The 15,687-nt window shown below is 39.7% G+C and overlaps 1 protein-coding gene across 1 annotated transcript; it reads left to right on the forward strand.

Annotated features, from left to right (window-relative positions):
- Positions 1-186: 186 nt before the first annotated feature.
- zgc:193811 (uncharacterized protein LOC559801 homolog) lies at positions 187-13,582 on the forward strand. The gene is made up of 6 exons (XM_017697380.2): positions 187-215; positions 348-480; positions 3,207-3,386; positions 4,044-4,160; positions 9,209-9,300; positions 13,082-13,582. The coding sequence occupies exons 2-6, from the start codon at positions 370-372 to the stop codon at positions 13,428-13,430; spliced, it is 849 nt and encodes a 282-aa protein (XP_017552869.2). The 5' UTR covers positions 187-215; positions 348-369; the 3' UTR covers positions 13,431-13,582.
- The last annotated feature ends 2,105 nt before the right edge of the window (positions 13,583-15,687 follow it).

The following is a 15,687-nucleotide window of genomic DNA, read 5'->3' on the forward strand; positions in this document are numbered from 1 at the left end:
CTGGGTCCACTGGCTTAAAGTTACCATTTTGGAGATATGAGGTTTTCTTCCGCTGCAAATCTAACGTTTGGGCCGCGTCTAAGCTCAGCGCGTCCACTGGACACGTTCTGATTGGCTAGCTGTCCGGTTGCACGCCAGTGTGTTGCTATGGCAATTGTAAACGTTCCGCTTCTCTGTGGTGAAAGGTGTGAGCTTTTCCACTCCGCGAGCTACGGGTAAGCTAGAAATACCGATTTTTCACATTCTGTACATTTTATTTGCGATGCAATGTACTTTTTGCTCAGATTCTGTGTTTTTTAGCTCCATGTCAAGAGGTTCCTGTTTGTATTTGTGCCTTTAATCTTGAGAGCGCTGCAGTGTTGTGGTGCTATGAGGCGAATGGACCGTTGGTGTAAAGAAAGGCCGGGGCTCGCTCAGACCTCAGCGGTCATCGGACACGCTTACGTGCAGCCGGCGTACCTCCTCACCGAGAGCTGTAAGGTGGGTTATTTTGCCTTAACGACATTCTTTGTGTTATATTTAGTAGTTTATAGGCTTTGGCTCTATGCTTCCTCACGTCGACTTTAAAATAAAGCCGCGACTATGAGGTTAAATGGGAACACCGTTTTTAATCATTGAGATGTAGACAAACTCGTTCAGAGTGGTTTGGTGTGAAATGTTTCATTGCAGAGAAACTTATAGACTCAGATGTCTTTGCAGTGGTGGTGACAAGAACCAGGGGTCACAACATCTACAACATAACCATTTTTTTAAATATCCAAAGCCACTAGTGTCTTCTGAGTGTTTGTGTGGTGTTGAAGGTAGTAAAATAGTGGTAAAATTCATCATCATTAACCGCTTAGCCCAGATAGAGTCACGATAGCAGTTGGGAGAGCAGAGAATACCAGATGACCCTCTCCCTCCAGCTCATTCCCGAGGACCCCCAGCTGCTCCCATGCCAACTTGGAGATGCACTATATTTCCAAATGTATTCACTCACCCATCCAAATTACTGATTTCAGGTGTTCCAATCACTTTCTTGGCCACAGGTGTATAAAACCAAGCACCCAGGCCTGCAGACTGCTTCTACAAACATTAGTGAAAGAATGGGTCACTCTCAGGTCTCAGCTCTCTGGTCGCTCCACCGTGGTACCGTGACAGGACGACACCTGTGCAACAAGTCCAGTCGTGAAATTCCCTCACTACTAAATATTCCATGGCCAACTGTCAGTGGTGTTATACCAAAGTGGAAGAGATTTGGATCGAAAGCAACTCCATGTATATGTAACATGTGTAAAATGACAGAGCAGGGTCAGCGGATGCTGAGGTGCATAGTGCGCAGAGGTCGCCAACTTTCTGCAGAGTCAGCTACAGACCTCCAAACTTCATGTGGCCTTCAGATTAGCTCAAGAACAGCGTAGTGAACTTCATGGAATAGGTTTCCATGGCCGAGCGGCTGCATCCAAGCCTTACATCACAATGTGCAATGCAAAGCATTGAATGCAGTGGTGTAAAGCGCTGCCACTGGACTCTGGAGCAGTGAAGACGTGTTCTCTGGTGTGACGAATCAAGTTTCTCCATCTGGCAATCCGATGGATGATTCTGGCTTTGGAGGTTGGCAGGAGAACGGTACTTGTCTGACTGCATTGTGCCAAGTGTAACGTTTGGTGGAGGGGGGATTATGGTGTGGGGTTGTTTCTCAGATGTTGGGCTCGGCCCCTTAGTTCCAGTGAAAGGAACTGTTTGTGCTTCAGCAGATCAAGAGATTTTGGACAATTTCATGCTCCCAATTTTTTGGGAACAGTTTGGGGATGGCCCCTTCCTGTTCCAACATGACCAGTGCATAAAGCAAGGTCCATAAAGACATGGATGAGCGAGTTTGGTGTGTCCTGACCTCAACCTGGTAGAAGCCTTCCCAGAAGAGTTGAAGCTGTTATAGCTGGAAAGGGTGGACCGACATCATATTAAATCCTATGGATTAAGAATGGGATCTCACTCAATTTAATATGTGTGTGAAGGCAGATGAGCAAATACTTTTGGAAATATAGTGTATAATCCCTCCAGCAGGTCCTAGGATGACCCAGGGGTCTTGTCCCAGTAGCCTGGTACACCCCTGCCGGGAGGCGTCCACCTCAACAGGCTCCTCTCAATGTGGAGGAGTAGCAGCTATTCTCTGAGCTCCTCCCAGATGACCGAGCTCCTCACTCTATCAAGTAGAGTGTAGCCCACCACCTTGTGAAGAAAGCTCATTTCCACCTCTTATGTTTGCGATCTCATTCTTTTGGTCGTTACCCAAAGCTCATGACCACAGTTGAGGATCGGGATTGCGCCTTATCACTCAGCTCCCTCTTCACCACTACAGTCACCGCATTATTGCTGCTGCCTGTCCCAGCCTGTGGCCGATCTCACGATCCCTCTTCCCATCACTCATGATATCAACACTCTTAAACTCCTCCACCTTGAGCAAGTCCTTTCCCCTTACCTGGAGTGGGCATGCCATCCTTTTCCGGGCTAGGACTCTGGACTCAGACTGGAGGTGCTGATCTGCATACCAACTGCTTCTCACAAAGCACTTGAGTGAGCACTGCAGGCATCCATGTGATTCAGCCAAAAGAATAACATCATCTGCAAATAACAGAGACGCCACCCTCCACTATTAACAGATTTTAGAAAAGTACATTGCTGCTCATAAGTTTACCTCAAAACTGTCTTGGAACAGTTGCTTGCTCATCTGCAAAGACAAACCAGTTAACATCCAGTAACTAATACGCATTAATGTCTAAACATATTCCAACAACATTATTGAAGACAAAAAATTCATAGTTTAACTGAGGGACTTAAAGAACGTATGGAAATGTAATGGCTGCTGTGAAAAAAGGGTTAAATTACAACATAGCCTAACATATTGAAGTGGCATTTAGTGACATGTCACTAAGCTTGTTTTAGTAATTTGTACCTGTTGATGCTTTTCAGAAGATCCTAGTTTAAAAGAATCTGATTCCCTGAAGAGCTCAGAGCAGTGATTTGACTGTTTAAACCTTGTGGTAGTAATTTAGGTGGTTTAGCTTTTAGGGCTGTCAGCATTATTTGCTTAAATTGGATGAAAATGACCTTCTTGATGATCATTTGGCAGTTTGCATGAAGATAATGCATCAACTGGGCCCAGAATGATGTGAAAGAATGATTCCCAGTCGTTCTTATTGTCCCTCTGTTTTTTTTCCCTATAGGATGCCCCTCTCCCCCCTCTTCTCCAGCAACATAGCCGGATACCTGGACACATACATCACTCTTCCACCTCCCACATGGAACATGACCACAAACCTGCCAAGGGGCCACTGGGAAACCTCATCTACTGTAAAGCCTCTCCTCACTGGAACACTCACTTCCTGAACGAACTGGCTCAGAGGGTAGGATGTGTCTGTGGGTGTTTATAAAAAACTTATATTGGTATAACATTTTCCAGTAAAGATGTTTACAGCGGCAGAGAACGTCAGCTTAAAGTAACAAGTGTAAGCACATCTATCACAACAAAAACAGACAACAAATGACCTGAGATGTCGTCATCTCTCTTAAAGAGGTGAGACAGCAGATCTAATGTCTGCGAATGGTGTAGTAGTGATAGTAAAGCAAATTATGGATAAGATAGGGTCTGGGGGGGGGGGGCAACATGAGAGATGAACAGTTTACAGTTGTGTGCAAATGTTTGAGCACCTCTGGACATATTTTGTTGATTTTCTAAGTGAAAGTAAGTGAACACATCCTCTACATAGAAAACACTTCTGCCCATTATGATGCACACTTACTGTTTATTTGCTGAATTTAAAGTATTAAAAAAACATACACTTTAGCTGATGCAAAAGTTATAGCAAATGTAATATTTAGTTTTTCTCCCCAATGCATTCCCCATGGAGGATATGTTAACTCATTTTCCCTTATAAAATAAACAAAACATGTTTCTTTTACATTTGCAAATACTGTATGAGTGTTTTTATATGCCATTATATGCATGTGTGTATGTGTGTGTTTGTGTGTGTGCGTGTGTCCCTATTGGTGCCCTGTTGCAGCTCCGAGATTGCCAATCTATCAGGCTTGTTTCTGAGCCTGTCAGTGAGATGCAGGACCGCTACAAGGGCCATTTAGCACCAGATGAGCTTTCAGTGGACCACTACAGGACCCTGATGGTAAGAGAGACGAGGAGGGTGGGGGGCTTGTGCTGGGATTAGGTTATAATAATAGTAACTTTTATTTATATAGCTTTTCATACATTGAACTACACTTCAAAGTGTTTTATAGAACAACGGCAAAAAAGCATAAATGAGAAAAACATTACAGAAAAGGCAAAACCTGAAAAAAAGGAGTAACGTTAAGAATAAGTACAAAAGAAATAATAAAGAAATGTGTAAAGTTAAAATATTTGCTTTAAGCTGGTTTTAAAACTGTGGACTGAAGATGCTGGCTGTACGTCTGGTGCAGAGGTCAGCAACCCAAATGTTAAGAAGAGCCATTTTGTCCTTTCAACAAAAATCAAGCCACTTTGGGAGCCACAACATTTTCATGTCCATTTTACTGTCCTGGTTGTAAACATGTCACAGTATGTGCTGATGTTTTAATATAGGCTAAGAAATCTAATGTAAATAAAAAAACGCTGATTTATTTTGCTCTGCTTTAAGCTTTAGCTCAGCTATAGTCTGTTTCTCACATCTCCCACAGGAAACCTTTCCCCAAAAGTAGAAAAGTTTCTCATAAAGCATCTTTTAACATTTGTTAAAATGTTTGATTTTTTTAGCCTCTCATTCCACAACTAATTGTTCGAATTTTCCTGTTCCACTTTAAATGGTGCCTGAGGTGCCAGAATGTAACTGCTGCACCATTTAAGGTGGAATGGGAAAATTCAAGCAAGAAGCTTACTTCAGCTCTGTGATGTTTTAGTGTCTGACAGTTTCACGTTTCCATTTAAATGTATGAGGAAACCAAATGGAGTGATTATAAAGGCAAATAAGTCCATTCATCTCCAAATTGTTGCTGATCATCTTAAATCTCTCTCTTTGGTGTTTTGTTAGCTGCTAGCTAGGTGAGATTGCGTTGCTATGGTGTCCTGCAGTCCGTGCACCAACCTTCAGGGTTAAAGGGTGATTTAGCAGTTCTACATTAACTCCAGTCTTTAAGACCATGTATTGTTAAACTGTGTTGAACGATCAGCAGAGCTTTATTTTACTGCTTTATTTTATTAGACATGATTGTGGAGCAATTCAGTCAGACAGTCTGATAAGTAAGAAGGTGGTGGTCCATTAACAGCCTTAAAAACAAATGAAATAACTTTTAATTGAGCAGGAAGCCAGTGAACTGCTGCCAGTACTGGAGTAGTGTGTTCATTCTTCAGGTTAGAAATCTTGCTGGCACATTCTGTATAAGCTGTAGTTTGTCTATGCTCTTTCTGGGTGAGCCAGTGAACAGTAGACTAAAATAATCCAAACGGGAGAAAATGATTGTGTGAGTACCATGCAGGGTGAGAAAAAGCCTGACTTTGGCAATGTTTCTAATATAAAAAAAAATACCGTTTAAAGGAAATGGGTTAGTGGCAATCCCAGAAACTTAAGTTAGGGCTGCATAGAACAGTCTAGTAAAATTGCCTGTAAAGGGTTAAACCGGAATTGATTTCATGCATGCAGGGACGCTGATGCAGTCACGAAAACTGCGATGTTTTCCTCGTACATGTTTTTTTCATCTCTTTAGCTGCAGCCTGGCATAGCAACACCATTACCATAAAGGCTTTAAAAAAACCTTACTGTCATTACAACAAGTAGATGATATTATTATTATTATTATTATTATTAATAATAATAATAATAATAATAATTCTAGTTGATTTATGCATGATTTCAGCTTGTGTGTCCACATCTCTCTGTCAAAATAAAGTTAAAAATCTTTTTTCCTTTAATGTTTAATCCAAGTTGGCATATCTATATTATTTGTTTTTTTAGCAGTTCCTTTACTGTAATTATATATATGGTGTATGTAATTAAAAAAAAAAAATATATATATATATATATATTTTTTAATTACATATATATATATATATATATATATATATATATATATATATATATATATATATATATGTGTGTGTGTGTGTGTGTGTGTGTGTGTGTGTGTGTGTGTGTGTGTGTGTGTGTGTGTGTGTGTATATATATATATATATATATATATATATATATATATATATATATATATATATATATATATATATATATATATATAATATGCATCGATCAGGCATAACATTATGAGCACCTCATAGTTTCTGTGCTCATTGTCCATTTTATCAGCTCCACTTACTGTATACATGCACTTTGTAGATCTACAATTACAGACTGTAGTCCATCTGTTTCTCTGCATGCTTCGTTAGCCCCCTTTTACCCTGTTCTTCAGTGGTCAGGACCCCCATGGACCCTCACAGAGCAGGTACTATTTGGGTGGTGGATCATTCTCAGTACTGCAGTAACACTGATGTGGTGGTGGTGTGTTAGTGTGTGTTGCTCTGGTATGAGTGGATCAGCCACAGCAGTGCTATAATGTTAAGCCATATATATATATATATATATATATATATATATGAATGTATATGTGTGTGTGTGTATATATATATGTATGTATATATGTGTGTGTGTGTGTGTGTGTGTGTGTGTGTGTGTGTGTGTGTGTGTATATATATATATATATATATATATATATATATATATATATATATATATATACATACATACATACACTGCTCAAAAAAATTAAGGGAACACTTAGGGGAACACTTCTGTGAAATCAAACTGTCCACGTAGGAAGCAACACTGATTGACAATCAATTTCACAGCTGTTGTACAAATGGAACAGACAACAGGTGGAAATTATTGGCAATTAGCAAGACACACTCAATAAAGGAGTGGTTCTACAGGTGGGGACCACAGACCACTTCTCAGTACCTTTCTGCTTTCTGGCTGATGTTTTGGTCACTTTTGAATGTTGGTAGTGTTTTCACACTCGTGGTAGCATGAGACGGACTCTACAACCCACACAAGTGGCTCAGGTAGTGCAGCTCATCCAGGATGGCACATCAATGCGAGCTGTGGCAAGAAGGTTTGCTGTGTCTGTCAGCGTAGTGTCCAGAGGCTGGAGGCGCTACCAGGAGACAGGCCAGTACACCAGGAGACGTGGAGGAGGCCGTAGGAGGGCAACAACCCAGCAGCAAGACCGCTACCTCCACCTTTGTGCAAGGAGGAACAGGAGGAGCACTGCCAGAGCCCTGCAAAATGACCTCCAGCAGGCCACAAATGTGCATGTGTCTGCACAAACGGTTAGAAACCGACTCCATGAGGATGGTATGAGGGCCCGACGTCCACAGATGGGGGTTGTGCTCAAAGCCCAACACCGTGCAGGATGCTTGGCATTTGCCAGAGAACACCAGGATTGGCAATTTCGCCACTGGCGCCCTGTGATCTTCACAGATGAAAGCAGGTTCACACTGAGCACGTGTGACAGACGTGACAGAGTCTGGAGACACCGTGGAGAGCGATCTGCTGCCTGCAACATCCTTCAGCATGACCGGAGTGGATCAGTAATGGTGTGGGGTGGCATTTCTTTGGAGGGCCGCACAGTCCTCCATATTCTCGCCAGAGGTAGCCTGACTGCCATTAGGTACCGAGATGAGATCCTCAGACCCCTTGTGATACCATATGCTGGTGCGGTTGGCCCTGGGTTCCTCCTAATGCAGGACAATGCTAGACCTCATGTGGCTGGAGTGTGTCAGCAGTTCCTGCAAGATGAAGACATTGAAGCTATGGACTGGCCCGCCCGTTCCCCAGACCTGAATCCGATTGAGCACATCTGGGATATCATGTCTCGCTCCATCCACCAATGCCACGTTGCACCACAGACTGTCCAGGAGTTGGCGGATGCTTTAGTCCAGGTCTGGGAGGAGATCCCTCAGGAGACCATCCGCCACCTCATCAGGAGCATGCCCAGGCGTTGTAGGGAGGTCATACAGGCACGTGCAGGGCACACACAATACTGAGCCTCATTTTGACTTGTTTTAAGGACATTACATCAACGTTGGACCTATATATATATATATATATATATATATATATATATATATATATATATATATATAGGTACAAGGTTCAATTGCTTGTTAACACAAACAGCTAATCAACTATCACATGCCCACGGCTCAATGCATTTAGGCACTTGCTGAAGTGCAGACCGAGCATCAGAATGGGGAAGAAAGGTGACTTTGAACGTGGCATGGTTGTTGGTGCTAGACGGGCTGGCCTGAGTATTTCAGAAACTGCTGATCTACTGGGATTTTTCACACACAACCATCTCTTGGGTTTACAGAGAATGGCCTGAAAAAAGAGAAAATATCCAGTGAGCGGTCAGTTGTGTGGACGAAAATGCCTTGTTGATGTGAGAGGTCAGAGGAGAATGGGCAGACTGGTCCGAGATGATAGAAAGGCAACAGTAACTCAAATAACCAACCAAAATCTCTGAGGAATGTTTCCAACACCTTGTTGAAAGTATGCCGCGAAGAATTAAGGCAGTTCTGAAAGCAAAAGGGGGTCCAACCTTTTACTAGCAAGATAAACCTAATACCAACCTAATAAAGTGGCCAGTGAGTGTACACACACACAACTCATGGATTTTTATTACATGCAGTATGTTTATTATATTATTTGTCTTTGAGTATATATAAAAATAGTCACAGCTGTAGGATATAAACATGTGCAGTTCTCTACAAGTTCAGGTTTAATAGATAGCCAGAATGAACGTGACGATTTTCATTTTAAGCGGTAAGCACAGCTGTAAAGCTGATGGATGCAGAAGAAGGTTCTAGAGCCAGGCAGCAGCATGACAGATGCAGGCGAGGGAACTGACAGAAAGGTGCGCAGCAGAAAGCTCAAAGCAGGGATTTATGCGCTAAATGGGTGAACGAGAAGGAGAGGAGATTATGAAGTGAGAAAGGGAGAGGAGGAAGGAGAGGGAAGACAACATTAGCATATCAGAGAGAGGAGAAGTGAATACATTAATAGTAAATAATGGTAATTCATGCAAAGTGTCTTAATGGACAGGCTCTTCTTAGCCCAAGGATTATGTAGCTCTCAGCAGGCCGAGCGGTTTGGTTTAATGGAGCTGTAGGGCTGATGGAGGGACTTACACTGCTTCCTCTTTCTTTACTCAGGCGCTGTATGGACAGCTTGATCTGGCTCCAGCCCCTCTCTCCAAAGAACCGCTGCTCAGCACAGCGCAGGCGGTCCACAGGCGCTTCAGCAGGTAATGACTGACCACCAGAGGGCAGTGTAGCAGCGTAGCTGGATCGTGAATGAGCCCTGCGGTGCTGGAACTTGGTATCATGAGGTGTAATCGGTTATACTGGCAGAAGTGGGTTGGAGATTCAATCAAAAATCTGTAGCTGAGTGAAAACAGCCATTGATCATTTTGCTATGCCAGAGAGGATTAAAAAGTGTTGGACCTAAAATACCCTCACTGACCTACTGCAAATCTTACTGATAAAAATCAAGATGATAACATTGACCCACAGCTACCTGCGGCTTGTCTGTTTGCCTTTTTATGAGCAGGATGGGCCATGTCTAGACAGTTTCACCATGATTCAAAGTGCCCATCAACATATTCAAAATAAGAGTTTTTGCAGGATATAAAGTTTCTTAAAGTGTCAAAACATTCCATTCACCTCCCAGTCTATATGGTCCATATACAGTAATGAAGCTGAAGATGAAAAATCATTTGAATTTGTCGTTTTTGTGATAGATGGTTAGATGGATAGATAGATAAATAGGCAAGCAGATAGACAGATAGATAGATAAATGGTTGGACAGATAGATAGATCGATCACTTTATTAATCCCAGATGGAAATTCCTCTTTTGCAGCCGTACAAAGTACAGTAAACAACAAAACAAAAGCAAAATAAACAGGTGCAAAGTATTGCCATACACTGTTTACAGACGCATAAGTCGAAAGTAAAGATAAATAATAAAATATACTAAAACGACAACAAAAATATAATGTGCAGTACAAAAATAAGAAGCAAAAGCACATACATATACAGTTGACAATGCAGTGGTGCAGTGTCCCCTCCAGGGAATGAACTAGTGACTATGTACTGTAAACAATAACCAATGTTAACAGTTGGCTGCATAAACAGAGTGACAGTGCAAGATGAAATATGTATAGATGCCACAGAAACAGCTGTATAGGCATATATCCTCCTATTAGAGTGGATTTCCACCCTTTTCTTCACATCTCTGCATAATTCATTGATTGAGATGTAAATCAGTGGTGCTGATATGAACCAGTCGTTTGAAGTGTTTATTACCTGTAAAAGCTACATTTCAGAAAGTTCTTAAATGGAATGGGTAAAAATGTATCAGACATTCTTTTTATGAATGTTTTGTTTTGGGACCAAATGGCTATATTTGTGTTGAAGGTATTGAGATCCTTGGTTCCTATTACCACCACTGTAAAGAAATTTGAGTTGGTATGTTTCTCAACAACGAACCATTTCACTTCAAACCACTTTGACAATCTGAAGTATTCAATTATGCATTTTTAAAAATGGTATAATTCCGCTTTAAGCCTATATCAGTGTAGTGTAGCCATTTAGAGCAGAGACCATTTACCTAAATCAGGCACAGTATTAAAGGCACAGATTTATTCTAAGGAATAAAGACAAGTTGGAACAATGAAGTGTGACCCACACACACATCCTCAGGGGTCATGCTTGGACCTCACGCAAAAATGACTTTTTTAAACATCTCAACCACTTAATTAGGCAGAAATTTTGAAAAATCAGTGGGGTTCCCCTTTAACACACTGCTCTTGGATTATACACTGACCATCCACCACCAGCTTTTAGATGCCCGTGTTTATGTGCAGCAGACTGGCTAATGAAAGTGGAATCTCCGTTTCGATTCCTGACTAACAAAAGCAGCTGCACCAACAACACAAACACAATGTAACTTCACTGTCACTGAGTGATGCATGGCAGCATGTAAGTGATAAGTTGGCCAAGGACCCGTATTCCCTCCAGCACTCCTTTGAAAAAGTACATTTGGTTTAGCTGACCTCAGTACTGAGAGGGTCCCCGAATCATCAGGAAACACTTTGTTTAAAGGGCACTTAAACCCCCTTCCTGGGCTTAAAGGGGTTTTAGAGGAAGCACTCTGATTGGAAGTCAGTGATATAGCATTGGTGGAGACATCCTATACCTATGCTAGAGGAAAGAACACAGGTCTCAAAGGGCCCACAAACTCCCAAATGCTTCTGCATTCACAGAGCGGTTGGCACTAAGCAAATGGCCAGCAAGTGCTGAAGCTGGAAGCTAATGGATTTGAAACACAACAACCAGAAGCTCTTAAAGTTTCAAATGAAGCTTGGAGTTACTTTATAAAACACATATTTCCAAAATCTGATCACTTTGAAGGCATTGTGAAGTATTCAGTATACACAAATGTGAATGCGTGCGTCAGATGAGCTCTCTATTAATGTGGTATAATATTGAAAACCATTATGGAATAATTGCTGCCTGTGCTGTGCAAAAGTCAGAGGCCATCTTTCATTTAGATTACGGTTGTTTGATTTTCATCAACTGCAGAAGAATGAATATTTAACAGAAGATTACACAGAAGCTGCATGAACTACATATAATAGTAATGTTTATTATATTAGTATTTAGTGAGTCCACCCTTTTCCTTTATTGCAGTTTTCCTTCTTTTCAGGAGACTCAGTTTTAGCTTTTCAAATATATCTGCAGGGATATTTTTCACATCTCCAAAGTTCACTTATGATCCAAATAATCAAACATTGAACACCAGCAGCTTCTTTCTTTGATGTCTCTGTCTCCTTTCCTCAGTAAGAGCTTCCTGAACAGCTACACATCCTTTCATAGCACTGAGTTGTCTTCTCACAGTGGAAAGATGGACAAAAACACCTGTGGATGTTTTCAGATCTGAAGCAGCTTGATTTTCTCCTCTGTCTCAAAGATGAAAGCTATTGATCTGTTTTGGTGTCAACCAGGTCTTGCATGATTGTAAGGAGCCCCATTTACTCTGTAGCTTTTAACTAGTTAAGTACAGGGTGGTAAGTTGTATCGAAAGTGTAGAATCATATTTTTCAGTAAAATAAAACGGCTTTTAATTCAAGAAAATACAACCAAGTTCATTGCAGATAAATATATAAAATGTTTCTAATATGCTAGTTTGGTACAACTTTACAGGTTTCAAATGGACATAATAAAAACTAATTCAAGGAATTCAAATTTGTGCCAACCCCAAAATATTTAATACAACATCTAAAGTATATTTGGTGTCTAGTTTAATAATGAAATCTACATTATATAAGAAAAAATGCACAAAACACATTAAAAAACATAAAACAGCTACATATCAAAATGTCAAAACATGAACATGTAGTCCTATTAGGAAGGATCAAACAAAACAGTAAAAAGTAAACAGCATAAAATAAAGATTAAAATATAACAAAAAATAAAAGATTAATATGAAACAACAAATAGGTTTGAGAGAATTAATGCTAAAATGTATTTATGTATAGATGAAGTAATATCAAACATTTTTAATGGTATAGAAATATATATTGTATATATTGTATATATCTATACAATATAGTATTGTATAGAAATAGAATGTGGGTTCATTGTATGTATCTAAAAATGACTTTATCTCTACCATTAATTTATAAAGTGTTATGTGATTGCGTGGTGTTGAGGGACTGTTCTCTTTTTTCCACAACCATTATAAAATAGGGCTGATGTTGGATGACATTAGACTTTAAATAAACTCAGACTTTATCATATTTATAAAAAAGTGTTCATGTGGTGCATCCTGGTAAACTTGTTTTTCTGATCTGAACTGAGATCTCTTGAAAGCAGCATCACTTGTGCGGCCATGTTGTGCCTAACAACACCCCTTAACCTGCTAAAATCACTCTAATGCAAAGCCTCATGTTGCTTATTCCTTTAATAACCCTGTCCGCCTTTGTCCATTTCTTCTTTCTACTCTCATTTACTGTGTGTTTCAGGTCTGAGTTGGCTCCTCCATCCAGCCTGAATACTCCGGCCATTCAGGGAACCCTGACCAGGAGTGCGGCTCTCAGCCGCCTTCCCCCTCGCAAGGCTCTGCCCAACATGTCCTCTCAGCTGCCCCGCCCATGTGTTGCCTTGCCTCATGGTGGTAGAACCAGTCTGTATACAGATAGTTTTACTGTACCTGCATATCTCCCCAAATTATCCACTAGTGCTGCTGATCACGATGCAGCAAAAAGCAGAAATGAGGGAAGCAGGGGTTTAAGGCAGCACGTCATGGAAGTGCCCAAAATGTATGGCACAGAGAACCAGACCTATGGGAAAGGAAAGATGGTGCTAGTGTGAGGAGGAAGAGGTAATAGGTTCATAGGTCGTCACCCCCCCCCCACATTTTTCCCCTGAGTGTCACCAGATTCTGTGAACTACACTCTTACAATGTTTCCTCAAGGGTCCTTTAGTTAAGAGAATAGTTCTATACAGAACCATGAACACTCATAAAGCCATTTATATGGTTAAAGCGTTCTTCAGATTGATGAAGAGAGTTCTGCTATTGTTATAAGCTTGACATCGTCACAATAGAAGAACCTTTTTTGATGTTTTTAAAGGTATAAAAAAAGGTGTATATATAAAACCATATATATCACATTCCCCCTTCAATCTGAAGAACTCATTCACGGTGCAAAGAAACCTTTAATCGTGCAAAGATTCCATTCTTTCTAACTATTTACTTTGCTAAAGAACCCTTGAAGAACCATCTTTTTAAAGAATGTACAAAATCATTACAAAGCAATTCCACTGATTTTTCAACGTGTTTGCATAATTCAGTCATTGGGGTGTAAAATATTGAAAATAAAAAATATTTTTGGGCACTATTTTGCCTTAGAATGCCCTGCATGTTCCTCTCCACCAAGAGTAGATTTACAAAGAAATATGTTTAAGGTAAAAACATTAAAGTAAACCAATTGTAAACCAATGTAAATCAAACTCTTCAGACATTTGGTTCCTAACACCGACACTGTGAACGACATGAAAACACTTTGAATGACTTCATTCACATAATAACCATTTAATAATGCAGAGATTTAAGAACAGGTGAGATTCCTCTTTAAGTGTTTGAAATATGAATAACGCTCCTGTGCACTCAAATGACACTGTGTCATTGCAGTTGACAATGCACTCAAATGACATAAGTGTGCTGTCAAATGTCAACACTAAAATACATCAACACCAGCCAACTAACACATTCATATATATATATATATATATATATATATATATATATATATATATATATATATATATGTATATATATATATATATATATATATATGTATATGTATGTATGTATGTATGTGTGTGTGTTTTGTGTGTGTGTGTGTGTGTGTGTGTGTGTGTGTGTGTGTGTGTGTGTCACTGTTGTCGGAACAAAACCTCGTATCTCCAAAATGGGGGAAAAAAAGGAGATGGAAAAAACTTACTTTGCTTTTAATGTAAGTTAATGGAACCAGACATTTTCTAAGTCATTTTGGGCCATTTCTGTTGGTCCATTCATCAATCAAACAGCAACAAGCATTTTCAAACTATGTCAAAAACTAAAAAACGACTATATATATATATATATATGCAGGGCACTACAGCAGTGAAAAAGAAAATGCTGTTCATTTTGTCTGTAAAGAATTCCGATTCGATCCAGAGTTCCTAATATGTGCATGACACCAACTGCTAGATGATGACATGACTCCAGAGGTCTCTGAGATAACGTCTTGGGTTTAATTTAACAGTATACTGCAGTGTTATTAAACCTAATCTTTAGGTGCCACATCTGTAGTATGTGGTCAGTTGCCATGGACAACACTTTTGACACATTTCATTGTGATGAGAAACCAGCAGAAAACCAGTTAACCTGAAACACACTTTTAATAGAGGTCAAAGAGCAAGTGCATCTATTTGTTTTATAATAAGTGAGTTGAATAGACAGATTTTCTGTTTTTTTATAAGTACAGGAGCACTGTTGTCTGTGGTAAACAACTGTATGCTGCAGATACAGCAAATAAAGAGATTGGGTTGAAAAATGCAGGAATATACATTTTAAATGTCATATATTAATATATTTCAATATTAAAGAGCTCATATTGTGGAAAAACAATTTGTTCTTGGTTTTTTTAATAAAAGAATGTGATGTAGTATGTAAACACAGTTAAAGTTTCGAAATGGAATGTTCACTCGACAGTCCATACAATCCATATATGGAAATTGATCATTTTTTTTTATAATTGGGTTTTTTGTGATGTCATAAACAAACCAGCAGATTTAGGTAACACTTTACTTAGAGTGTCTACATAGCACATTCATAACATCTTACATACTCTTACAAACACTTCATAACATTTTACATTTACATTTAAATCAACACTTATAAAGCATACGTTTCACATGATATTAATATAGACTACTATGTCATTTTACTAAGAGACATTTTTCAAAATAAAAGTTCTCACAATAAAAGTTTTTATTTAAAAAAAACCGAAATTTTGGCACCGCCAAAATAAAATGACCTTTCTTTACCCCTTTGGTCATTAAGTGCTTTGTCATTTAGGCACGC

The sequence above is a fragment of the Pygocentrus nattereri genome, chromosome 14, assembly GCF_015220715.1.
Source record: "Pygocentrus nattereri isolate fPygNat1 chromosome 14, fPygNat1.pri, whole genome shotgun sequence".
NCBI lineage: Eukaryota > Metazoa > Chordata > Actinopteri > Characiformes > Serrasalmidae > Pygocentrus > Pygocentrus nattereri.